Source organism: Aulonocara sp. 'chitande type north' Nkhata Bay, linkage group LG22 (genome assembly GCF_057382095.1).
Source record: "Aulonocara sp. 'chitande type north' Nkhata Bay isolate Kocher_YH1m ecotype deep benthic linkage group LG22, A_spYH_male_GT1.1, whole genome shotgun sequence".
Lineage (NCBI taxonomy): Eukaryota > Metazoa > Chordata > Actinopteri > Cichliformes > Cichlidae > Aulonocara > Aulonocara sp. 'chitande type north' Nkhata Bay.
The window spans coordinates 5,266,123-5,293,783 of NC_141364.1; the positions used below are offsets into that span (position 1 = coordinate 5,266,123).

Sequence of the window (27,661 nt, forward strand, 5' to 3'; positions counted from 1 at the left end):
TGAGATACTCTCACAAATGCAGTAATGCGGCATGCTTACAGGAAAGTAACAGTAATCTAATTACTTTTTGTGATAGTAATCACTTACTTTACTTGTTACTTGAAAAAAGTAATTGCATTATACTTGCAACACGTTACTGCCCATCTCTGAATACAACTAACTGAACCCCACTAACTGCGTGTTGTTAAACTGTGGGAGGAACCTGGAGTCCCCAGAAAGAACCCATGCAGACAGAGGGGTATCATGTAAACTCCACATAGGAAGGACGGTGGATCTATCTATCTATCTATCTATCTATCTATCTATCTATCTATCTATCTATCTATCTATGTATCTATCTATCTATCTATCTATCTATCTATCTATCTAGCTATCTAGCTATCTATCTATCTAAAGAAGTAAATCTGATATGAAAGCAAGTGGAGCAGCCATTACATAATATTATTCTTAGAGTCTGTAAGCGAGACTGAAAACTCATAGTTTCCTGCAGTTGTGCAGTTGTCATTGTTCCGTGCTGAAACAGAATCGTTGCACTGACTGAGCAGAAAAAGCAGCGGAGCTCAACCAACCTTCTCTTCTCTGCAAAATGAATGAGGGCAGCGAGCCACAAAAAGTACACGGTTTCTTATGTCTGTAGTTACAAAGATATGGGAAGAATGCAAACTGAAGCTACAGTTCACATCAGAGGTGGGACCAAGTCATTGTTTTGCAAGTCTCAAGTAAGTCTCAAGTCTTTATCCTCAAGTCTCAAGTCAAGTCTCAAGTAATGTCAGGCAAGTCAGAGTCGAGTCTCAAGTCACTGGTGTAAAAGTCCGAGTAAAGTCACAAGTCTGAAACTTTGAATTTCAAGTCCTTTCGAGTCTTTAAAAAAAACAAACGAAAAAATAATGTTGCAGTTATATGCTAAATGTAAATATTAGACCATGTAATTTTAAAATCTGTGTTTTTCTCAACACATGACAAAATAGTGAACTTAGAAAATATACACAAATTGTGAAATTGCACCTCTATAAAATGCAGCTCAATTAAACCTAGCTCCAAGAATAATTTTCACCGACAGTTCTGAGATAAGCTGCATGTTATTCTTGGATGCGGTTGTAGGACCAGCTTTAAAATCACATGACAAAAATATCATACACATTAAAAAAAACTGTATCACCAACGTAGCCTGGACAACATTTGCTAGTTAGATGAAGTCAGCTATCTCATCTTAGCATATTTATATGCATATTTATAATTATACGCTTCTTGGAGTGAGTGCATACACTCATGAAGTTTAGTAACTTCAGGTCACTGCAACAAGCCCAGGTACAGTTTACCGACGGATGGGTAGTAGTAGTAGTGGGTAGTAGTGGAAATAATTTCTGGTTCATTACAGAAATGTAGCAGTGACAATAATATTGTATGCTGTAATCGTACTGGGCAATTAGTGATACAAAAAACCTGTTTTATCCTGTGAATAAAAGTATATGTTTTTGTCAATGTACCATAATAACAGAAGCGAAACACAATATTGTGTCAGGACAATTCACTATTTATGCGCAATAAATAAAGGAGCATAGCGCGACAATTTCTGTTCAGCGCCAGACTTGCTTGTAACCTATATCACCAATTATGTTAAGAAAAATGACGCATTAACTACAACAGCAGACTGACCTTTGTGTAAATGCTTGGAGCAGACTAACCTGTGAGCTGGAGTGTTCTGGGACGTTATATTTGGTCTTTGAATGGCTGCAATCCAGTCGCGTCTTTGTTACTTCGGAAACATGGCTTGAACAATTTCTCTTCAACGACGTAATCCGATAACAACCGATCTCTTTACCCGTCGGCTTCCCGTGGCTGTCATGCGACCGGCTATTGCAGTTAATAATACAACAGCTTCTTGACATTTTTGTGTTTCTTTTTATCGCTGTATAACTGATTTTAATTGAAAGCCTGCGTGCGCTAGTACCGCTTGCCACGAGTTCCCAGAATCCTTTGCGGTTCTACCCGTGAATGACGTCACATTTTCAATCTCTATATAATATGCATGTTAAATTTTATATTTGGGGTAAAATATCAAGTCTTTTCAAGTAAACCGGTTCAAGTCCAATTCAAGTCCCAAGTCATTGGTGTAAAAGTCCAAGTCAAGTCACAAGTCTTAGAACATTTTTTCAAGTCAAGTCTAAAGTCATAAAATTAATGACTCGAGTCTGACTCGAGTCCAAGTCATGTGACTCGAGTCCACACCTCTGGTTCACATTATAGAAGCTGCTAGTGCAGAGCTGCTGTGCCTGTTCCTGCCACAAAAAGACATAAAGGCTGATTCAGGATGATTGCAAACAGAAACACAAACTTTGACACCAAATTCCTCGCTCCTTCGACCAAACACATCTCAGGCTCCTGTGTGCTCTGTCAGCAGATCTATTGTCAGCGGGATGGATTAAAAGCAGCCACATTTCCCCTGGGCTGACAGGCCCTCCCTGTGTTATTCTCTAGAGAGGACGTCAGCTCGGCATTATTAAGGGACCGCACCGTCTTAATTACTGGCTGTCATGGTCTCTACTGTTTCCTCGCTTGGAAAATTATTCTCTTCTGCAGTACTCGATCGATCTGTCCATCCATCCATCCTTAGAATAAAAGCTTATTTTTGCATCATCCAGTGAAGATCCAAAGGTGAATAATGACTGCTACACCTCTGCATCATGTAGCATTGCTTCATTTCACACTCAAATCACACCAGAAACACCAGTATGACAGAAGACGTACCCTGGGTGTGTACTGTTCCAAGCTGAAATGGGGAAAAAAAAGGTTTTCATTTTATTGTAAATATAGTGTATACTCAGCGGACTACCAGCGATGTCCTAGATTTAACCGTCTCGGCTGACACCACCTCCAGCACTTGTCTGTTGTCGCTATGAGAATGCTAACACGCAGACTTTCTTGAATAATTTACACGACTTTGTTTTTTGTAACTTTGGAGGCAAGAAAGACACAAAAGTGAGATCTTAGAAAAATATGACAAGGGCCTTCTCATCTACCGACATTATTTCACCTTTCCTGAAGGCAATCCTAGCTGATCACCTTTCCCATTAATCCCTTAGCTGTGCTTCAGGTATTATCCCACAGTGCTTGGAATTACTTGCAAATCGCTGCTTAAACTTTGCTTTTCATCACGTTGGATTTGGTGTGGACACCTTCTGTGTCATGCAGTAGCATTATATCATTTAGCACAAAGAATTACCACATTTGCATTACAGACTGAAAAGGTAGATGCTATAAATGAGCCTATTTTTCCAGTCTGTGATAAACAAATGGGACAAAATGTTACAATTCTTCAACAAGTTTAGTTAGTAAACAAGATATTAATTAAGTCTAATACATTTCCAAGCATAAAAGAAGCAAAAATGTTTCCCCAAGCTTTTGACTCCCATGGTTTTACAATTTTTTTGCTTTGATTTTTACTCTGATTTTTTAACTTTAATATTAATCTTTTTGTCTGGGTGTTTGAAAGCCAAATTAAACAATAATAAATAACATGAAATAATAAATTAAATACTGTACTATAGTTCCACAGTCATATTGGCTGTGGTGAAAAAAAGGACAATGATGCACATGTACGGGAACAGATAATCAGTTTAACCAAGTTCAACAATAATACCTTGAATTTTATTTGCACTCAAGAATGCACAAGACGCTACCATTTTTCATAGAGAACTTTATTGAATATATCTATATATTTATATATGTATATATTTATATATACCTTATATTTTTTGTCTTTACCAATGAGGATCAGTATATTGTATTGTATTGCTTCCCCTTTTCCATATTGTTCCTTCCGTGTATCAGTCTGCTGAGTGGAAATTTACTAGTTTTCCATCTGAAGAGCTTCATGTTTGACTTGTGTCAGCAGCCTAGGTGTTGGGAAAAGAACCTGGTGACTCACGCTGGCTTTAAAATGGCTTTCACATCAGGACATGAATTGAAAACGAAAGAACGAGATCTCTGCTTTTGAGCATGTTTTCATAAACATTTTGCAGAAAGCAAAACTACAAGATTAGGACGTGCTCTAGAGTCGATTTAGTTCTGTAACAAAGATGTAGTTTGTTGTACTCAAAGATTATTGTGTAAAAACCATAGACAGCACCAACACAGACCACATTTACTTTGCCAGCACTTAGGCTACTGAGCATATGTCACAGGCAGGCATAAAGCCTTTTATAGCCCAAAGTTACAGGTGTAGGAACTCTGAAACAATATAACATTAAGAATATCTATACATACCACCACCAAAATAAATAGATTAATATAAAGTCTATCGCTTACAGTTATACACTAGTCAGAACATTAAAAACACTGATTATTAGGCTACGTTGGTAATGTTTAGAAAGTAAAACATCAATTCATTTCCTACAACGAAATGAAGACAAAATGATGATGGAGAGAAATGAGGATCAGGGTTATAGAAGAATAAAATGGAAGGAGAGTAAAATAGTTTAGAGAAAGAGAAAACACCAAAGAAAAATCTAACATTAGGAAACAGGGCCGGGCGACGTGGTAAAATCTGCCAGCTGGCCATCGTCAGTCCAACAATCAGCAGTTGCCTTTATATTATACAGGATGGGCGTGTATGCAGCAGCCACTTCTCCCCCTAGCTGCACACACTCTTGTTCACTGCCAAAAAACCCCAAACAAAATAGTTATGAGAATTATTTTAAACTGGACTAAATTTGCAAGCTGTTAGACCCAAATGAAGCAGGATACCTTTCAGGTTCTGAAAGGGTTTTTAAGTGATCAGGTGCAGAAAACTATAATGTACTGATGTGCAACATGCAGCTAGCTTACATAGCATAGCTCTGGAATTACTTGTTAGCTTGGAAAGTTGTCGGACAATAAAGACTTTCACAGGAACTCGACATTCTGCAGCGCCATCACTACCATATAATGTCAGGTCTCCATGACAACTCACTCTCAAGAAAATAAACGCGAACATCCTAACGCTGCTAATTGTAACTGTGATTTACACCTCGACGTCTTGCCAAACTGAATTTTCATAGAGGCAGACCACTAAATTAGAAAAACTAAATGACATAAATAATAAACAGCTGACGGGTTATATGGGCCTATTGATCCAGTTGCCCAACCTTATTCGCAAATAAGACAAACGTTTCAAAAATATTTCTCTAAAAGACAACGGAAGAATTAATTACATGTAAACAGAATAGAAAAAAACATTTACACTAAAAAGATTATACACATTCAAAGTGACAACTGGGTAAAAAACAACAACAACAGCAAAAATAACAAACAAACTGTGGTCCAGAAAGTTGTCTAGTTATATGTAGAATGGTTAGAAAAGAAAAATTACTTTCTTTCAAATACTGACGTGCCCCTGAGCAAGGCACATAACACCCAATTGTCCCAGGGGAGCCACTCCTAAACTGACCCAACAGGGAGGCTTTTATCGGCCAGCTTCCAGTTCCAGCGTTGTGAGGGTGAAGCAGGGTGTTGCTGAAACAGAGCATGCATGCTCAGTCAACTTTCCCCGAACAAATCAAAGCTGATAAAATGAATAAGATGATATATAAATGAATTTACACACCCTCTCACTTTTGTTCACATGCTTTCCACGTGACACCACTGACTGTTAGTGTACATAAGCAAGAGAAAGAAAAATAAAAAGTCATCGAAACGAATATAAAAATATTACAAAAAAATGTATACCCTGCAATAACCATTACGATCATAGAAACACCAGCAACATGATAATAATATTCAAGGAGTTACAATCTCATGTAACCTAGAGATGATAATCACTCAGAATGAAAAGACAACCCAAAGATTACCATTTACAGACATTATGTGCTTTTGTTTTAGTGAATGGGTTGATAATATACTCAATAATACATTTATTATTCTAGTTTCAGAAATAGTATATAGTTATAACTAATAAAGAGACCGAGGGAAGAGGAACGGAAGCTGGTGTGCGCGCTCGTTTCTCTTTCCCTCTTCCTCCGACTTTCTGTCACCGGGGTTGGGTTGAATTCATTTTCAAACGCAGCTGATTCAGAAGTGCAGTCTGACTTTTACATATCAGTCCAGTAATCAGATTTAGAGCACATGTTATGTGGTACATGTCTCGCTGTAGAATTTTCCTCTTAGAAATCTCAGGCAACATTTCATAAACCCCCTCAAAAATAGGCTTTTACTTCAAATCTGACTGAATGGTTAGAACGTTTTTTGCTTTGCTCACTTTTAAATATTGAGTAAAATGGCTGATCTCTTATATTAGAGTAATTTGTAACTTCTGATTCTAACTAAATCTCCATCCCCTGAGTGTAAACTGAATTGAACCCCACCATGTCCTTGGTTTTTGCAGCCCTTTGCGGGACATTCAACAGATACTGCCTTGGAGCCTTCGGTATCAAATCGTTATCATAAGCAGTCATACAAACCCTGGAATCAGTTTTACTCATTTAAAAACACACATAAAGTGCATAAACGTCCAGCTCTACGAGCGCTTTCAAATTTCAAATGGCATCCAACAATGTTTCCACTGCCAGATGACAAAATGACCATGAATCATGAGCAGGAAGATGTAAGTGAGTGAGTGATGGTGATTATGTTCCAACTTTAACCATGGTTATCACTTCCTTATTGTTGTCTTATTTTTAAAAATAAAGTTATTTTTGGCTCTTCCCTTATTAACTGGCAATTATGGCAAATAAATTAAAGTCTATTGTATTATGGTGTCTCTCCAGCATTTTCTCTGTTGGTCTCCAGAGCAGACTAATGTCAATCTAAGATTGTAACAATGTAACAATGAGAGGTTCTCTGGAGAGGCAGCTGAAAGATATACTGAGTCTGCTGTTGGGGAAGCATGAGAAGGGAAGCGCTGTCTGTGCAAATTAATTTTCAAAATAGTAAATTGGACACATTTTTTTTATGTTTGAAAAAAGATGTGCCAAATGTGCATTGTGTAAGTAAAAATAGAATATAGTAATACTCAAATCTCATAAAACTATATCTTATTCATAATAGAACACAGAAAATATATCAACTGTTAAAAAGTGACATTTTACTATTTCCTGGAAAATAGATTTGGAATTTAGTGGCAACAACATGTCTCAAAAAACTGGGATGGGAGCAACAAATACCTGGAAAAGTGAGGATTATTAAAAAGAAACAGGTGGAGGGACTAATTAGGTTAATTCACATCAGGTCAGTAACCTGAGTAAAAATAAAAAGCTTAGACATGTAGGGTTACAATATCCGAATAATGTTCCTCAGCACAAAACTGCAAAGACTTTGATGACTCATCGTCTGCGCTACATAATATCATCAAAACTTTCAGATACTCTTGGGAAATCTGTGCACAACAAGGCAAAAAATCAATACGGGGCGACTGTGCTCTCTGGGCCCTCGCAGAGCACTGCTTTAAAAGCAAGCATGAATTTGTCATGAAAATCCTTGGATGTGCTCAGGAACACATCTAGGAATCATTGTGCGCAAACACAGATCAGTGTGCCGTCCACAAACACAGGTTAAATCTCTGTCAAGCAAGCTTAGATCATGTCAACTTCTCTTGGCCAATGCTCATTTAAAAGGGACCAAGTGGAAAACTGAGTGGTCAAATAAATTGAAATGTAAAATTTCTTTTTGGAAAACAAGGACATGGCATCCTCCAGACTAAAGGGGAAAGTAACCATCTGGCTTGCTGTTAGTGTTCAGTTAAAAAGGGAGTGCAAAAAGACTGGCACTAATGCAGATTTTAGAGCAACATAAGCTTCCAACCAGATGCTAAACCACAGAGGAGTTCATGTCTTGAACTCCCAACTTGAATTTCCCAACTGGAAAACAAAACAAAAAACTGACGCATCATGACATCACAACAAAGGAGACCCAGGACTTGAGTCACTAGGATCCAACATTAGATGTAGAACAGCATTCCTACGTCTAATATTGTAAGAGAGGATGATGCACACAAACATGGGAATGACCCAGCTTTTTCGAGACATACTGCTTCCATCAATTTCAAAATGACAGATTTTTCTCAGTTTAAACATTTAATATGTGTGAGTAAAATATCTATTTATGAGATTTGCCTCGTCTCCTTCCTGTTTTTTATTTACATTTTATAAAGTTTTCCAATGGTTTAAGAATTGTGGGCAACACTTTGGGAAACGCAAATCTTTCCGTTTAAACAAATACTAGAAAGATTTGATGCCAAAATAAGTTACTTGCTCAAACGATCATGTTGCCGTATCTTACTGCGACAACTGGCAGTGGAGTAATGGAGGCGTTAAGACTAAAGCTTTAAGTCCATGGCTGTTCCTTTCCTTAGAACTGTGGTGAATGCCCATCTGTCACTGTAAATACCTTTGACACACAGTGAAAAATAATCAGGCTCACAGTGCGGCAGCCTCCTCTGATCTACGTTAGATATGGCTGAGGTCGCTCTCTCTCGGGTCCAGAGGTTAAGGAGCTACTGTTGACCTTCAATTGGCAGTCAACTTGTCACTGAGCAGCTTGTTACTTGGCAGAATGTACCCGTCTGTGACGCTCTCGTCCTTTTAAAACAGAAATGGAAGAAAGAATTGTGACTTGTACCATCTGGCCACTTTATAATTTAATTATTATGTTAAAAAGTGTTGCAAAGTTTAGAATACCAAAAAGCAAGGACTCTGTGTCTTGCTTTGTGAAAAGAAAATGTAGATTTAAGGCCAATCCGATCTAAGATGTGTACAAATTAGTGATTTGTAAGTGGGGTTTATAATCATCAAAGCTTCCTTTACTGTTTCTTTCAGGATTTAAAAAGATGTCCTTGTAGAAACTGACAAAACTGAGATAAGGGAAATAAATAACGAAAGCGTTCCCCTGCCTCCTCGGCAAGGCACCTAACTGCTGCATTGGGAGGCTGTTTTATTACACATCTGGGAGTTTTGTATCTCTATGATTTAGTGAGTAATTCAGGAATAAAAAACAGAGAAAAGAAACATTTCCCGAATCCGCCACTGTACCCCTGCTGTGCAATTAACAAAACAGGTTTCAAAGTCATGACAATTTTTAAGGCGGCTGTCATGAATTTGCTCTTAGCATCAGATGTTTGATGACTGTTTATAATATTTATGGCAGCTCGATACCTCAGGCTCAAGGACAGAAACCTTATTGTTGACGTGCCACCCACACATTTACAGCCCTACTCTTCCTCTCTAAATTCCATCTCTATTTCTCCTCTCCTCTCTCTCTGAGTTTAAACTGGTGTCGTTTTCCTGTTTAGTGTATCTGAGTTGCTATCCCGGTCCCTTTTGGCTGTCAGTCGGTCCAGGGTTCCCACGTTGCCCCTGTCCCGCTCCATGGTGGCTGTAGATATCGGGGCTGGCTGGGTGGTCGGAGCAGCTGATGTGGAGGTATTCAGCGGTGCTGCGTTCTGGGCTACAGCTGCCGCTGCTGCCAAGTTGGACTTGGAGTGGGAAGGGAGCGTACTGCTGCTTATCACTGCTCCTCCTCCTCCTCCTCCTCCTCCTCCACCGCTGCCACTGCCACTGCCACTGGAATCTTTTGGGAAGTAGTTGTGGAGCTGGTAGAGCGTGGCACGGTCCACCGTGCCATAGAGAGGTGGGGCACCTCCTCCGAGGCTGCCTAGCTTGGAGTCCCTTGAGAGGGTGTACATGGAGATGTCTCCACCTCCTCCGCTCCCACTGCTGCTGGTGTGGTGGGGGTTGGGCAGAGTGGCCACAGAGAATGGCGGTGCAGATGGTGGCAAGCTGAAGGTCTTGGAAGCTCCAACGGGCGAGGTCTCCTGCGAACGCGGCGGGTCAGTGGAGCGTGAGCTGGAGCGCGAGCGCCGTCTGAAACGGTAGCTGGGCAGACGAAGCATGGCGTGCGTTGTGCTCTTGAAGAGGTCAGTGCGAGAGCGGCAACGGAGCTCCTTGTTCTTCTCGATGTAGATATTGACAGCGAGCACGCCGACCATCTCGGCCAGGATGAAGGACAGACCGCCAAAGTAGAATGACCAGCCGTAGGAATAATGCCACTTCTTATCCTCATCCTTCTTGGGGGAGATGTCGCTCAGTGCTGCTGAGATGTACACGATCACTCCAATGATGTTGCTGAGGCCTAAAGAAAGATACAAGAGAGATACAAGTGCTCCTCTGAGTCAAATTAACCTGCTGGTTCATTAAATTGTTTTGCAGACAGGCTTTCTGGAAGTGCTTCCTCTCAATTACACTGAGAAGAGGCATGCACAGAATGACAGTCAATCTGCACATCATACATAAGGAGATTAATCTAACTCTACGACTGATAGATATAGGTTCATCCTGGCATGGGCACTGCAGATTATCTTAAGCTGTATAATGTATATGCTAGGTCGTGTTTCATGGCTCATGCTACATGAATATAATAAAAAAAGAAGCATCTAAGTGTTCAGAAATTCTTTTTAGTAACAGAATACAGAGATTTTAAGGACACTGTATCTGTTAGGGATTACAAAGTCAGCCGGGGTAAAATACAAACTGCCCATTTTAGTGTTAATAAAAAATGTAGCAAACATACCTTCAAACAAAATCTTCTTTTCAAACTCTGACTGGAAATATAGATTTCTTTTCCCAAACCACAGTAAAGCTGCAGTCTTACCTGCAGCTACAAAGAGAATCCCACCACCGAGAATAATGTTCCTTTTGCTTTTATAGAATCCGCTGGAAGCGACACACACTCCACCCAGAAGAAGCAATATGGCACTGAGGATGGGGAAGATGCTGGAAGCTCTCACCACACCTGCACGAGACAGCAGATGAGAGCATCATTGTTTTGGCTGCAGTGCTGCTGTTTACAGTCTGTGCACTTGAATCTGATATACGACTGAGTCTGTACTTTTCTAATAGTGGTTCATTAATGCGTTTTCTTCTTGAGGTTCAACACCACTTGAAGGTGCAAAGTTAACAGCCTTGTGACACTTCTGAGGAATAAAAGTGTTACCAAGGCTTGGCACAGCTGACACTACAAATTGGCTGTGGAACAGCAGATGTCTTTTTATATGTTTCCTACATTATATTTTATATGGCACATAATGTCTTTCGAGTCCCCGAGTTTTTCCAAGACTAAATAAAAATAGTTAGATGGCATGTCGTCTTAAAACTAGAGAAGAAAGCTATTTTTTTCTTTTCAAAATGTGAGATAATAAAAGTTATGGGGAACATGATGATTTTTACACTGTAAATTGAAACTTAATGAATAATTCTTTGTTACAAATACAGTAGCCACAGCTCCTCAGCAAGAGTGCACAATCGGCAATTTTGCTGGAAAAGGCCGAATTATATAAAAATCCTTTTCAGCATATCCTTCTGCAGATGCTTCATAGCTATAAACAGAAGTGATAACAGAGAGACGTTATAGAAGATGAAAAGCTCCATCTCAGGCAGGAATATGTGGAAAAGCAGAGCTTTCACATTTTCAAGGTGACTTCTAAAGCTTTGCCTCTGAGCTGAAGGTAAAAGAAAAATGCTGTGATAACCATTCATTCACAGAAGCTTCTGTCAGACATGCACGTTAAATTTCACGTCTCATTTTTTTAACAAGTCAAACGCACATGTGAGCAACGTTCACCTCTTTGGGAAAAAAACATGGATTATGATAAATTGTTGGTGCGATTTTTGCAAACCTGCAATTGCATAACGGCTCATGCATATAGTTCTATTTGTTAGAAATGAATGTAAACTATTGATATTTCATTTTGCATGAAAATTAGTGTTAATGATACCAACTAACTAAATGTAAACTGAATTGCTAACGATTCTAAAAACTAACAGTGAATACTTTCTGAACATGCTGAAATGCCTGACATTAAAAGGGCAAAGGGATGATCGTTGTTCCTCATGACATTCAAAAAATAAATAAATAAATAAATAAAATCATCATGCAACACACAATGAAACAAGACAAAAATGTACCTGCAGTAATGGTGGTGAGTGGACTCAACAAAAGGAAACAAAAACAGGCAAAACTAAATAAAAGGGGATAAAGAAAGACAAAGACAGGTGGAGACAGGGAAACAACAGATACACTAGGATGATATGAAAAGAGAAACACAAGTAAGAATATAAATTGTGTTTTACTTTGAAAACACTGGTGGTTGTCTGTGTGCATGGAGTTAATGTGTGGCTCTCTGATTACAACCATTTCAAAACTAAACACACAACCAATCAAATATTGTCTAAAAACAACCAAACAGATATATGCCTTTGGGTTTTTCCAGCTCATTAAAGAGTTGGTGCTTAACCCTTTTAATTCCAATCACACTCTTTTCCTAAACCTAATAAGTAATTGTTCCAAATCAGCGAGTGAAAGTAAAAAGCCAGTAAAAAGAAACAGAATCAGGGAGTGACAGATGTGAAACAACTGCAAAACTGAAGTCGCCATACCTCAACGTTACACAGTTAAATCCCTTAAACCTTCAACTCCAGACACATGTTTTTAAAACAAGATCATTTCTTAGGCGCCAGTATAGCCACATTTGATGGTTGATGGTTTCGTTGCAATAATAAGTCCAATATTTCTAAGAGAATCTGTGTAGACTGCTATTTTTTAAGGAAAAAACGCCATCAGCTCACCATCTGCTACATAAGCATGATATAACCTCTTTTTTGGCCACAGACACAATTTCACTGGTTGAGCTGTGTTTCTGGGTAAAATAAATTAAACTCACTGGCCACGTTATGTATCAGCTGCTTGTTAATACAAATATCTAATCAGTGACACACATACCACAAGAATATTTCATGATTATTGGCTCCAGATGGGCTGGTTTGAACTTTTGAGAAACTGCTGGTCATTTGGGATTTTCCCACACGACAATCTCAAAGATGAGGTGTGAGCAGCAGATCTCTGGGTGAAAAGGTGAGCTGAGTAATTCAAATAACCACTCGCTAAAACCCAGGTATGCAGCAGAGCATATCTGACACACAACCTTGAAACAGCAGCAGAAGGCCACACTGGGTGCCACTGCTGTCAGCTACAAACAGGAAATGGACACTTTGTACCAACTAAGCCTAATTTCAACACCACCATCTATCGGAGGATGATTGCTGACCATGTCCACTTCTTTAGGACCACACTGTACCCATCTTCTGACTGCTGCTTCCAGCACAATAATGCACAAGGTCACAAAGCTCAAATCATCTTGAACATGACAATGACTTCACTGCACTCAAATGGCTATCCATCAATCTCTATGCCAGCTACCACAGGGCGAGAGGCGGTGTACACCCTGGACAGGTCGCCAGCCTGTGGCAGGCCAGCATCTCAGGCCTTTCTCATTAAATAGGGTTGTTATTGAAACTTAGATGAAACTAAAGAAAACAAACCCATCTAATATCTCTCAGGACTGTCATTCACTCTAAATTTAAAATAGTTTCCATTATTAAAAAACGAATAAAAAAGACTGTGAAGTGCAGAAAAGCAGACAGGAGAATTTCAGATAGTATCACTGCACCTGTCACAGAAATAGATGTCTTTACATAACGTATAAAGCTGGAACATATGCGTTGTAAACCAAAAAGGTTCAGGCTGTGCGAAGCAGAATCTGCTATCACAATGGAGGCAGGATGTGAAACCAGAATCCTGAGCTGAAAATAATCCATTAGTGAAGGCTGTTCTTTCAATTCCTCTGTGAAAAAAACAGCAGCTTTCTGCACACCCCCAGACTCCCAACCCCATGCACCTGGGCATTTATACACACATGCACACTCTGTACAGACACTTACACACACCTTCAGGAACGCTTCGCTTGAATCTGACATCCGTGCATTGATATCCGCCCACCATCCCCTTCTGTCCTTTCTATCCGCATGTGATGGAGACTGTAGTGTGTGCAGTTCTGTTTGCTAGTGTATGGTTATCTAATGTCTCTCTTCATGTTTGTGTGCATTGTGTATTTCTAAGACAGTGTGTGTATGTGTGTGTGTGTGTGTCACTCACGCAGCAGATACTCTGCAGCATCTTGGTCATAGTCTGCGTCGTCTGGGAAATGATTGATCTGGGAACACACACCCCTCTTCAAACCTGAAAAAAGACAGAGAAGAAGAAGAGGGGGAGAAGATGATGAAGGTCAAAGAAGAAATCCCACGAAGACATAAAGACAGAATGCACCAAAACAGTAAATAACAAAGGTAAAAGCCAGAAAAGAGGAAGACAGACATGGGAACAAAAAAGAAGAAGAAAAAAGAAATTTTAAAAAATGGGGACAAACCAGGAAGAAAAAGGTTAATATATATAGATATATATCTATATATCTATATATAAAGATAGATAGATAAAGATATAAATATATAGATATAAATATATAGATACATGTATATATATGCATGAATAGAGTGAGAGAGAAATGAAAATCAAGAAGATCACAAAGGCCAGTAAGGTGAGAGATATTAAGACAAATGGCCCAATGACACAGCAAAAGACATATGCCCTAAATGTTTGCAACAACAACAACAAAAAAAAAGCAAAACCATAACTTGAGTCATGTCACATATGCTACCTATACATTGCTATGTTTTCTTCTTATTCTCTTTCCCCCTCACCCCAAACCTTTCATAGGGAATTGTGGACCCCCTCTCCAAGCTTGATTCTGCTGGAGGTTTCTTGCTGTTTAAAGGTAGATTTTCCTTCCCACTGTCACCAAGTGCTTGTTCATGTGTTCATGTGGCTGTTGGGGTTTCTTTCTAATATTATAGGATCTTTACTTTAATATATAAATCCCCTTGTGGTGACTGTTGCTGTTAATTGGTACTATGAAAATAAAGTGGAATAGTATTGTATTATTGTGTGGGGGTTTTGTGTACTTTAAGCCAAATTAACAGCAAAAGGTTTGTGCAGCATAGTTGCTGTTTTTGGACTGGCATTGGATGGTTGGATAATTTTAACAATCACCCTTTATAGGCCAGAAAATAATAATGATGGGGGGTGGGGCAGCTATTTGCATTTATATGATTTATTGTCTGGGTTCAACCAAGAAAAAAAGAAAATCAACAGTTGTAAGCTGTAATTTTCTCTGAAACACAAGCACTATGTATCGTTTTCCTCCTGCCTATACGGCGCATTGTTCTGGGGCCTTGGTGTTAATTGTGTGCCAGGCTAAGATGCTAAAAATATTCCTCCATATTATTACTAAAGACAGCAGCCCAGCAGCCCTCCTGGTGTACAAACTGTTTTATAAGCTTGTGTTTCTTCTTGACACACAACGGTTGTTTACCTTGACAGGTATTTGTGCATTGCATGGACAAAATTAACATCAGGAGAGAAAAAGAGATACCTGTGTATCCCGGAGGGTAAAAGCAGTAAAAAGCTCATTTCACACACACAAAAACAGAAAGAAGTCATAAAAAGCCTTAAGCAAATTTATACCTTTTCAGGGCAGACCATATTAAATTATTAACATGCAAAGTATCAGGAACTCGGTTAAAAAGAGAAGAAAATACACAAATGAACCCAGCTGTCAATACACTGGTAGAAATCTGCTTGCTATCTTCAAAGAAAGAAGAAAAAAATATGCAAGGCAGCAACAAAAGCAGTTCCTCTGACGCATCTGACAAGACAAAATAGCTAAAACAGCTCCTAAACTTCCACGTCAGATGTGAGTTCCTGCTACAAAGATGCTCTGAGACGGTTTGGCCTTTTAATTCTTGTCTGTTGCTTTTTGAACATTACACTTAAACCTGAAAATGAAAGAAGGCATTTACTGACTTGATAATATAATGACTTTTATATTGAAGGTTTAGGATGTGTAGAATCTGAAATGTGAAAAACACAAATACTTTTTATTTTCATTGCTATCATATTTAAATAAAATATTATCCATTGTAGGCACAGCAACAGCTGCTCATCTCTTAATATCTCAGATAATCTGACATTGGTGTTATCGGTGTTCTGCACTGTGAACAGGTGACAACAGGATGCTCTGTGGTCTCTGGTTACATTCATGAGCATCCTATAGCATACAGTAATAGCTTCTACATCCACTATATTCACACAATGTAAATGAGCGGGAACTTTATAGCCTTGCAACTGCATCTTAACACACAATCTAGATTACTACATTTAAAATGTTGTTATAATTATGTTCAGGCACTGGCGTCATGCTCTGCTTTAATATGGGAATAGCCAGCTTTGACTTAAAATGAAGAGTTTATTATCAAAACAACAGTCTTCCCTGAACTGTGACGAGGGTGCTTTTTCTGCCTAAATCAAAACAAAAAATTTAATCGTTAATCTAATCGGTTTTTTTTATTAATTACAAATTTAATACTTTAGTCAACAGAAGATTGCTATTTCCATCAGAAGGCGATTATATTTGGCAGTTTTGTTCTGGGACTTTGCTGCACTTCCATGAGCCTACATGAAGACAGTTAGAGCAGCAGTGAGAGCGCCGTTCAGAAGAGAGTAGAACAGCACCAGTAAAAACAGATATATTGATCGAGTCAGACAGAGCATAAAAGAAGAGGTGGGGTGGAGGTGTACAACATGTGTGGCTGAAGCAGGTTAATAGCATGTCCTACACGGCCTGCACACCCCGGACCAAATTGTTTTGTCTGTGGTCCAAACTGTGGAGCTTTATTCACTCGAGCAGAAACCAAACTGCAGTTAGGGTCTATAGATGTAATTTGTTCAACAGATGTAATGCAATAAAATGTGGCTATATTATTTATAGTATAAATGTCATTATAATCAAGCCAAGCAGGCAGCAACTTCTAATTCTTGCACCTTGCACCTTACCAGTCATATGCTACTACGGCTTTATACAAATTACAAAATACTAATGTACTGATGAATAAAATAGAGAAAAGTAGAGCAACATAGACACTGTGGGTGGATGTGGCTGGGTTACTGAACAAGACACCTATTTATGTCTCATGAGCACACTGACCTCACTAAGACCCTCTGGTGACAAACACATGAGAAACACACCAAAATTCATCCCACAGCGCACTGAAAGCATCGCACAGTCTCAAATATGCAAACAGACACACAACCAACTGTACCTTCCAGGCAGCAAATCCTCCAGAGGCCAGAGTGGGTGAGCGCCCCAGGATCCTTCTTGTCCTTATTGTTGGAGTCCTCCTGTGATGAGTTGGCTGTGCTGTTACAGATGAAGGCCCGGGCGTACAGCCAGTAGTCAGTTCCAATAGCCACTGTCATCAGTGCAAAAGCTGCAAAAGCTCCCATGGTGGTCAACAGCACCTGGATCCCTCGCTCACACCACACCATGGCTGGGCGGGGAAGGAAACTGATGTCTGACAAGAACACAGAAAATAAAATCAGCCGTCTGGAGAAGGCAGGGCTGACACATAATACTAATCAAGTTTAAACGATGACATTATTGGGATGCAGACAGAGCCATGAATATTTTCCTGTTAATATAAATGCCTTGCTTGTAGGATAAGTTACCCAACAGTACTAAAATAAAGGATTGCAACTATAAATTTAGTAATACTACTACTCTAACGCCATGCATTTGTCCAATACTAGTGTTACCTGATAGCATATATGCTCTTGTCCAAATATGGTAACTCCTGGCTCTAGAACCAACATGGCAACAGTTAAAATACTCGAGTTAAAAATACAATCCAAACCCGTGGGTGATGTCATGGTGGCTACAGTCATTGTTTATATACAGTCTCTACCTTTTATACAATTCTCTGTTTTAATGACTTCCTGATCTTACGGTAGCTGATATAGACATTGAAACTGATGACTTTTAATATCCATAACTTTTATGATGTAAGGTCTTGTTTTTGGAAATTTGCCTTTATTCTTATTTGAGAGAGAAACAACTAAGAAACAGCTTAGGGTATGTTAGAAAGTCATCATAAAAAACATAAAAAACATAACAAAATTACACCAAAAATACAAAGTTCAATCCCACTGTTAAGTGTTTAAATGTTCAAATGGCTGCAGTCTTGTATAAGCCATTTAATTCCATCACAATTCAGTGGTTCAAATATACCCTCAATGCCTATGAAAATTAAAACGAGAAGCTAAAACAGGTAATTCATAATTCATACACTGAACTGTCAAATATATTTATGTATTAATAGAAATACTGTCCCTCATGGGCCACTGTACGGGACCTGTGAGAGCTGCTGACGGGGTTTACTCTTTCTGTTGGATTCTGTGTGAGCACACTGGAGCAATTTTTAATCAAAAAACCACACACATGCAGCCTGAAGCAGTTAAAAAATGTTGGCAGCAGGCAACCAGCTAAGAACAAAATACCAACCTCACTGAATCAACGGAAATACAAAAGTACAAATATTGTTCCAAAACTGAACACAGAAAGGTAAAATTGACCCAAATACATGGGGTAAGAAATTAAAATAATGTTTGACAGTGCTTCATTTCATACATCTGCGGGGGATCTCAGGAGCTAGTCATATTTAAATTCTGACCTTTTTCTACAAACCACTTCCAGAGAAAATCACAATAAAAGGTATTAATATGAGCAAGGTTTGGAGGAGGCCTGAGGAAAGGAATTGTCTTTTTAGGTTAATGAGAAGATCATCTGAGGAAAATATGTGCAGAACAAAAGGGCAAATGCAGACGAAGAGCAAGATAGAAGTCTTTGTGCACTTTTTTTTATAATAAGCGACAACAAGAGTGGCTGAGGAGATGGGAAGTAGACAAGTGGAGAGGAGAGAAGAGATACAAATCTGAGCTCAGAGGTGGACAGTGAGAGGGATGACAAGAGGAAAATTGAGATACAACACATCTGTCGTGCTTCAGGAAACATAAATGAAAGTGGATGGAAGCAGGGTTCCTGCCTCTGTGGGGCTCCCCTGTCAGATTTTAACCATTTCAGCTGAAATGGAGAAAGTGCTGGGATTCTGCAACGCTTCAGGTTTGGCTTCTATTCATCTCAAACAAGAGGTTAATGTAAACAATCGATCACACAGAGAATACGAAATCCGCTGAGGGCTTTTAAACTAGTTGACTAATTCAGCTGTCCTGCGGGGGGGTTTCCATGGCAACAAACGTCCCAAAAATAACAGAGATCGTTGATATTTTAACCCCGAAAGTGACCCGCCTGCTTGAATATGCACAAGGTAAGCGTCATAAAGACATCACGGCACTGGGGCGGCAATAACAATCCAACAAAAACCAATGAATTTTTAATTTGCACTAAATTGTCAAATTTTTATTCACTGGATGCCGTACTCATTAGACATTGTTTTATTTTGTATTTGCATTATAAGTTTAAAGCCTAACACTGATTTTTAAATTGTGTCACATGTTTTTAATGATTAGTTGAAAGGAATTGTTCAAAAATACATTATAAACATTATAAACGTGATGCTAATATCCAGCATCGCAGTGTTTCCTGTTTCATTTTACTTAAAGAAATCAGTACAAATCAGAATAATTATTCAGTACACGTGTATTTATAAAAAGGCCCAATATTGCTATCTGCCCATATTGCCTTTGCTGAATGATAGTCATAAACTGAAAACATTTTATTTACATTTTCAAAGATAGTGTAATAGAGAGTAAAGAGTTAAGTGAATCGGTTAAAGGGAGGATTTCAATGTTTCTTTGGAACAAATAAACAAACAAGAAATTACAAACAATTAATAAAACTTTACTCTTAAGCAATAAAATATTATTTAGTAATTAGTTTGTAAGAAATTGTGAAGCAGTATGTAAAAACAAGGCTAATGTTCAAAATTGTCATTACTTTTTTATATTTTCTAAAATATTTTACCTTCTACATCCAGATATTATATTACTGTAGAGTCTTTACCTTATGATATAAAGCGCCCTGAGGCAACTGTTGTGATTTGGTACTGTATAAAAACAATATTGACTTGAATTGAATTACCTGAAGATGTTAAACTATGTCTGCTCTTTGAATTACTACAATTATATACTTGCTTGTAGCGCCTTTGTACATCATTAAACTTCTGAGAAAAACTCCACTAGATTTACAAGAAATCTGCTTAGTCACAATCCACACGGCTGGAGATGGATCATTTGCCAGCATCACTAAAGGGGCAAATTTCACTGGGTGACTGGCAAGGTCACACCCCTGGGAAAGCGTGGCTGTCCTGAGTGGGGGTTTCCCCCTCATAGACGAGGCGTTTGCTGGATGATGACCTGGTGTAAATGAGTGCAATCGTTTTTGGTAGTTTGTGCATCAAGCTGTTCAATAAACTATTGATACTTTGACCCTGAAAGTGATGCACAACGTTAAATACACGAAGGGTATTTAAGATAACAAACATTTGAAAAAGTTGTTCTTGACTTTGTCATTGTTTGGTTGTTTTGTGCACTTGGTCATCAACTTTGGCTGTCTTGCTACATCAGAACTTTCTAGATGGTTACTGAAAAGTTACACCTAATTTATAAATGCCTAACGAATAAAGTCTGATTCATGTGTAAACATAATTTAAATGGTTACAATAAAGTTGAAATTTTATGGATATATGATAATTGTTTTTGAGAGTGAGGTGGGAGGTACCTGGAGACTGTGGTCCATGTCCTCGTTCTCTCAGCTTGGCATTGATTACTTCATGATGTTGTATGAAATGTTTTGTATACAAGTGTCTTCAAAATGACATTTTTACAGTCTATTACTGAGTCGGATAAAATACATTAAAAAGTTATTACGACATATTACACAATGTGATAACAATGTAATTAAAAAATATTAACAATTAGTAACCAATATTGGTAATATTTACTAATAGTTAAGTAGCTTTTTAATACAGTTTATATTTACAATGAATTTACATTTTAAAATCATTATTCAAAAAAACAAAACAAAAAAGACAATTACCAATTATCAGTTTAGGCATTGGTATCAATTAAATTAAAAAAAAAATCCTAAAAAAACTTACTGAGTTTTGAAACTTCGTATCAATATCAAAAAACAATCTTGGGCCTCTATAACTTGCATTCAATCCTTTAATATATAAGAAGATACCCTCTGTGGTTTATATGAAAATGTCTTGGCTTTCAAAATTAAACTTTTTGTTTGTGTTAAATAAGACGATTGATGCTAAAATGAATGAAAGATTGCGAGCGCAGCACACTGACATAGCAACCTGGCAGGAAGAGGTTTCCTCTATATTCACACTTGTCATTTACACATTTTTTTCCTGGACATCTGAAAACTTCCGATTAAGTAAAGATCTATAAATACGTCTTTTTCACATTATAACCAGTTTGGCTTGGTGAATGAACTGTTTCCACCTGGATGATCAAACATGTTTGTCAAACTCTAGCTTTATGCCTGTGCAGTTTTCCCTACAAATACTTTAGTAGTAAAAAATAAAAATAATAAAAAAGACATTATTTAGATTGCAGAGCTAAAGGCAGTTCAGGTAACATTGTCACTTAAAAAAAATTATATTTCAACATATAAAAAAACTGTGTTGCATCCAGTGACACAAGCCTGTGTATTCTTGCTTTGCTTGACCCTGACTGGCTCTGGCATTAGACCAAAGCAAGGTTACTTTGTTAAATTAAAATTACTGTCAAATGTCAGATGGATCATTTCAATATTTCAAATGCTGTGTAGTTCATTCATGAAATTTGTGTTTAGCAGCATGGATTTTCTCAGCTTCTCATATGTCAGCAATCCCCTCAGTCATCCCTGATCCTAATATGAACAAACATTTAGCTTGGTTACACAAATGCCAGCACAGATTAATCGAAGCTACTCGCCTTTTGAATCCAGACATCTGCACACATCTGTACTTGTGTGTGTGTGTGTGTGTGAGGGTGGTTTCCTGCATGACTGTACTGATCCAGGCTGGTTTGTGTGTCTTATTCCTTGAATGTGCATGTACATGGGTGTCATGTTCATGCACATCAGAATCCACATGTGCATCTGGTTGTTTGTGTGTGTATGAACACACGCACATTTGCCTGTTCTTGTGTGTGTGTGTGTGTGTGTGTGTGTGTGTGTGTGTGTGTGTGTGTGTGTGTGTGTGTGTGTGTGTGTGTTTGTGTGTGAGTGTTACCTGAGGGCATGTTTCTCCCTTTCGCCTCCATCTCCTCTCCCCCCTGCTGCTGCTGCTGCTGCTGTTCTTCTTCTTCGTCAGTGAAGAGCTCTCCGTAGCCCCGGTCCGAGCCGCCTCCATCCACCGTTTATCCGCTTTCTCGCCCCTGCCTCTTTCCTGGCTCTTCTTCTGCCAGTTCTTTTCTTCCTAATAGTTTCTTTTTAAATCTTCTGCCTTTTCTTCTCGTGCGTTTCCCCCCTCTTCTCCTTTTACCTTGAGCGCTCTGTCGCTCCTTTTCAGCAAGTAGGGGATACTTCACTTTGTGTCCTCTCTTCTCATTGAATTGTCATGGCAGTCATCTTAGCTACTGAGAGAAGCAAGAAAGAGGTGGAGGGGAGGGGAGGGGGGGTAAAGAGCAGATGAGAGAGAGAGAGAGAGAGAGAGAGTGAGAGAAAAGACTGAAAGAGAAGGATGGAAGTAAAAGGACAGGAGAAGATGCGGGAGAGAAAGGAGAGAAGAAGATGAGAAGATGAGAGGTGGGGTGGGGAAGATGGGGGATTTGATTAACGAACGTGACATGAGTCTTGAGAGCAGGGGATGCTCCTGTACAGAAACAGCTTCCGCACAAACATATTTTCTATATGAGCATCATGTGTCATTGAAAAACAAACAAACAAATAAACAAACAAACATTCAAAACCTGATGCCGGCGGCAAAAAACAAGCCCCATGTCAAACAAGAGAAGCGGGTTTGCCTCCACATAGAGAGAGAGAGGAAGAGCGAGAGAGAGGGGGGAGATAAAGCAATAGAAAAGAACAGGCAATGCGAGAGAGCGTGCTCTATTCCATTGCCATGGCAACAGTGAATTCCAAAGTCTACGGTGGAGCTGGCGAGTGTGCGTGTGTGTATGCGTGTGTTTTATGTGTGTGTTGGTGGAGTAGAGGACTGGATGTAACAGCTGAGAGGATTTTGCTGAGATAAAAAAAAAGAAAAAGAAGTCCCTGAATTCCACTGGTGTGCAGAGGAGCTGGGATGTCACACACCATCGAAAGCAACGCACACGTGTAGGTACGCGGTGGTCATACATGACTGCATACAGTACAAGAGGAATGAACATTCACAAGAGAGATGACAGACGTGTGAGTCATTAGCGCAGTGGTCACAGTGTCTCGGCATGTTTCATCCATCCAACTTTCTTCCCGTTGGTGCGACGGCTTAATCACGCGCGCTTAACACTGTGTCATGTTTTGAAATGCACAATACAGCGGATCTTTCAAAGCCGAAAGATCCTGAGCGAGGAAAGATGCGATGCCTTGCCCGAGGGCGCTTCGGCAGAGCAGCTGCTTTCCTGCTTGAACTGACATCCTTAGATTTCAACAAGCAGAGTCTTCCTGAAGTGAAAATCCCCATCGGCACTGACACTGGGTCAGGTTTTGCTTCTTTTTTTTTGCTTTTTTAATGCAAGCTGTTGCCAAAAACTGCAGGGCACCTAAAATCCACATGAGAGACATCTGCAGCAGCACAGCAGGGGATGCTGAGTTGTTTCAAGTCAGCAGCACATCTTGAGGCACATCTGACCAAAAAAAAAATCCCCATTTGAACACTCCCAAGAAAATGACAACACTGGTCCTCTGTTCAGATACAACAGTTGTTAACATTTATCTGAAAACAACTTCTAACACAGCACTGGCATTCCTCACGCATATCTACATATACTAGAAAGGTGATATATAATATGATCTTATGAATGGCTAGTAAGTCTAGTATCAAAGTATTTGATTTGTAACTCCAAAACCTGTGCTCTGTTCCTGATATTTTTTAAATTTGACTTAAAGAACACGGGCAGGACGATGGTGTGACAGTTAGCACTGCACAGCACGAAGGTTCTGAGGTCGACTCCACCACGTGTCTGGGGCCTTACTGTGTGGAGTTTGCATGTTTGTGTGGGTTTTCTCCAGGTGCTCCAGTCCACTCACAGTCCAAAGGCATGCGGTTAGTGAGGTTAGGTTCACATGTTCATAGGTGTGAGTGTGAATGGTTGTCTGTCTATCTGTGTTAGCCCTGCGTCAGACTGGCAACCTGTCCAGGGTGTACCCCACATGGTAGCTGGGATAGGCTCCAGCCCCCCTGTAACCCTGCCCAAAAGACAGTATAAGAGAAAGACGTAGCTCCTGGGTCTCTCCACTGGTGAAATGTCTTGAAACTATATTTCTTTTAATGGCCACTGGGGTGGAGGAGGCACTTGACATCTGTAAACACTTTCCTAACGAGTTCACGATCTCAGTCACTCATTTTGGGTCACAGTGAATAAAACATTAAGTCCATTTTGGTCACTTTAAGTCAGAAGATTATCCAGGGCATGCTCATTGGTTAAGAACATGTGACATACAAGTCATTAACCAGCATAGACAGATCCATCTCTTGCTCGTCACATCTGGTTTGAAAACACCAAGATCGTGTTGGTGAACATGCTAATTAAAAGACTATGTCTGTCTTTTAAACAGATGACTTTGTCTGGCATTGTTATGGGAACACACATTACCAGTACAAAGCTGCATCCACTGGTCTGACTGCAGTGACTAAGGTGCGAAAATCTAAGGAGCTTGGAAAGAAAAGCGTCTGGACTTCTTTGAGTTGCTTGAAGACGTTTCACCTCTCATCCGAGAAGCTTCTTCAGTATCAAGAATCTCTTTCCTCTACCAAAAGAAACTGCATGGGCTTTGCTGCTTACAGGGGCTCTTCTAAGTTAACATAAAGTAGTGAGTCAAGATTATCGGCAGAAATCAAAGCTTTTTTGTGGCAGCAAGTAAGCAAAGAGCCCATCCAGACAAAACTGTACAGAACACTCTAAAGCTCTTCAACACCTCTGCCCCCACCAGGGAATGACAAGGAAAAATTTAGTATCGCTTCTCACAATTTTTGGCTCACGAAACCCTTTAAACTTGCAGTCAAAGTCCTCGTGAAAACGCCAAGGTGTGAATGTTGATCATGCAGCGTTTAAACATCTCTTCTGCCTAGAACAAGAAAAAGCACCTACATGCTATGCTCTCATTCTTGGATTCCTAAAGAGAACACCTGAACCATGAATCGGGCTTTCATGCTCACAGATGAGCACAAGCTGATATGCGAGGCTCCCAAATAGCACCTCTCTGTACACCTTATCTTTCAAGCATCTAGCCAGAAGTAACATTTTGTGAAGATAAGTTCTTGTCACTGTTGCAAACATTAAAAGCATGAATATTGATCTTTGGGACATAATCAGATGAACGGTTTGAATAATTGCAAAAACTGTAAATTATAAGGTTATTGTAAAATATTTGTATGAGTTTAGCTTTTTTATTGCAAGAAATGTAAACATCTATAACCAGAAACGTAGCTAATGTACATGAAGCCCTTGATTTTCCCTTGCTTTTTAAAATCTATTTAAATCCTACAGTGGAGTATTAGGGATGTCTGTGAAATAAAAAAATACTAGTGATTATTATTCCTGGTTTTTTTTTATGCATATAAGATAAGAAAGCTGCATCTAGGTCTGCATCAGGTAAACATGCTGATTTAATGGTAAATTGCAGAATTATTGCAGCATGATAGAAATTGCAGGCGACCTTTTTTAGTCAATATCAAATTCATCTGCAAAAATACATTTGGTATATAGACCACAGAATCTGTCCTTCTTTTCAAATGACAGAGTATTATCAAAACTGTAATACAATGTGAGTTTATGAACAGCCCATCTAGTGGTCATTAGAAGAAGTGCACTGCACTCAGCATTCATCTTGATTGCTTCTTTTTTTAACCCCCTTTGAAAGCCCTGCAGGACCCCTGGGAGGCCTGCAATCAGTAACAGCAATCAAAACACAAATAGGAACATCAGACATTGTTATTTTGTACTCAGAACCCTGAATATAAACCTGCTTCTTCAGACTGACAGCGTGCATTAGGAGGGCGCCTCCTCCAGTAGCAGCACAACATGGATAAACACATGTTGAAAGGGCTCGCCGGCGGCAGCACAAACACAGAGGAGGAAAGTTCAAGGACACATCAGCCACACTCTGCATCAGGAACACAAGCAATGGTGGGAATCCTGCTATGAATACAGAACAGAAGAAGAACGTGGACAAACTGTAGCAGCTCACTGGAGCAATGGTCATGATTATGACAGCAACAGAGGGGAGCAACCATCTCAAACCATCAAGTTCAAGTCCGGGGAAAAATCAGCATACAATTACTGTGTATATATTACATAATTATTATACTGTACACACACGTATGTCTTTACAGCCTAATGCTTATTTAATAGACGCACTTTGCAGAAATTAGTATTCTTCTTCCAATCTCGCTCCCTGTCTGTTTTTATTTGTTTTTGTTTGCATTTCACACAACACACCACCACATTATTACAAGCAAATAACAGATATACTGGCTTTTGCCACTATTTTACCTTTGTAGACATGATTTTCTGCCTGCCCTTAATTCCATATGCAATCACACAAACTCCCATTTTCCTATTTTATAAACATAAAGTCTGGCATTGGTTTATAGGAGTGTTAGAGTAAAATTGGTGCTTTGAGAGAGTTATGTACTATGATGTTCAACTTACTTTTAGAAATAAAAAAAAAATGTTAAATTCTAATATTGACCAAAAAGTCCAGCTGGAGCAAAGTGAAACTTAATATGCGGGGAGCCCGATCACTTGGCGTCCTTGAGTAATATTCGATACTCAGACAGAGAAATCTAAATCCAGACTCCTGCCCAGAGAGCCCACACTCTGTATATCCCCCTGCACAGCGGATCCTACACATGCCATAAAACACATTGTTCTCTAACAAAGCACAGCAGAAACATATCAGTCAAGCTGTGATGGGTCTATTTGAAATAAAAGTGAAATTTTCTGCTGATGAAAATAAATCCCTTACACTCAGAGACTGTTTATAAAGGACTGAGTCGAGCATTTAGTCCGTTCCCTCTACATACCTATAAGTTTGCTTTATCTCATCCTTGATCTTGTTTCCACACTATTCACTATTTTCTCTTCCCTCGCTTTCATCGTGGCTGTCTTACCTTGAAAAACGTCCTGTTCCTCGGCTCTCCTTTAGTTACTTTTACCTTTAATGTGACACTTTATTCTGCAAAAGCTCCTTTAAACGTTTCCTTGTAAACACGCGTACAGAACGACGCGCGATCGCTGCCACACGATTTTATCCAGAGTACAATGCTTGCATGTGGCGCGCTCTTCTACGGTCTAAGCCGATCGGATTGACGCGCTGTCATATAATCAAGGTAATACATATGGTATTACATAAGACATAAGACTGTCGTTTGAATAATAACGTGTATTAATTATAGTCTTACCTCTGGAAAAACAACTTTTTGCAGCGGTGCTCGTGCAGATTGTGACGAAGCCCGTGATTGGAGAGAGCGAGAGAGAGAGAGAGTGATGGGTTGGAAAGGAGGATGCGAGGACTGGCTGTTTGTTTTTACACACTAGTGTTTGTAGCGAATGCAGCTCTGATCATGATGCTGATGGTTGGGTTTTTTTTTTTTGTTTTGTTTTTGTTTTTTTGGAGATTTAATCAGTGAAGGAACATTTTGTCACATATTGGAGTTTCAAACGTTTCTTGAGGTTTTACAGAGCTGTTAGTTTCCGGTGTCCTCAGTGAAAATGGTATAGAGGCTTTAGGCTG

General features: G+C 39.3%; 1 protein-coding gene across 6 annotated transcripts; it reads right to left on the minus strand.

Moving 5' to 3' along the window:
• Positions 1-3,682: 3,682 nt before the first annotated feature.
• Positions 3,683-27,432, minus strand: cacng8a (calcium channel, voltage-dependent, gamma subunit 8a). 6 transcript variants are annotated; one of them, XR_015126824.1, is made up of 7 exons: positions 21,999-22,634; positions 17,019-17,270; positions 13,960-14,043; positions 10,621-10,761; positions 8,362-10,101; positions 5,585-5,626; positions 3,683-5,493 (listed from the first exon to the last, which is right to left on the minus strand). XR_015126824.1 is itself a non-coding variant. In XM_086280002.1 (6 exons), the coding sequence occupies exons 2-6, from the start codon at positions 22,027-22,029 to the stop codon at positions 9,236-9,238; spliced, it is 1,374 nt and encodes a 457-aa protein (XP_086136128.1). In that variant the 5' UTR covers positions 22,030-22,344; positions 27,330-27,432; the 3' UTR covers positions 3,683-9,235. The 6 variants fall into 6 exon arrangements, 4 of the variants coding, with proteins under 4 accessions (XP_086136128.1, XP_086136130.1, XP_086136129.1 ...); XR_015126823.1 differs by having other exon boundaries at positions 5,585-10,101; XM_086280002.1 differs by adding an exon at positions 27,330-27,432 and having other exon boundaries at positions 3,683-10,101; positions 21,999-22,344.
• Between the last annotated feature and the right edge of the window lie 229 nt (positions 27,433-27,661).

Bases quoted from the DNA above. Each gene is read 5' to 3' on its own strand.
- cacng8a (XM_086280002.1), bottom strand. From the start codon at position 22,029: ATGGAGGCGAAAGGGAGAAACATGCCCTCAG. The intron at 14,044-17,018 runs GTACAGTTGGTT...GTCTTTTTTCAG, and splicing joins GAGGATTTGCTGCCTGGAAG to GTTTGAAGAGGGGTGTGTGT. The intron at 10,102-10,620 runs GTAAGACTGCAG...ATCTTTCTTTAG, and splicing joins GATTCTCTTTGTAGCTGCAG to GCCTCAGCAACATCATTGGA.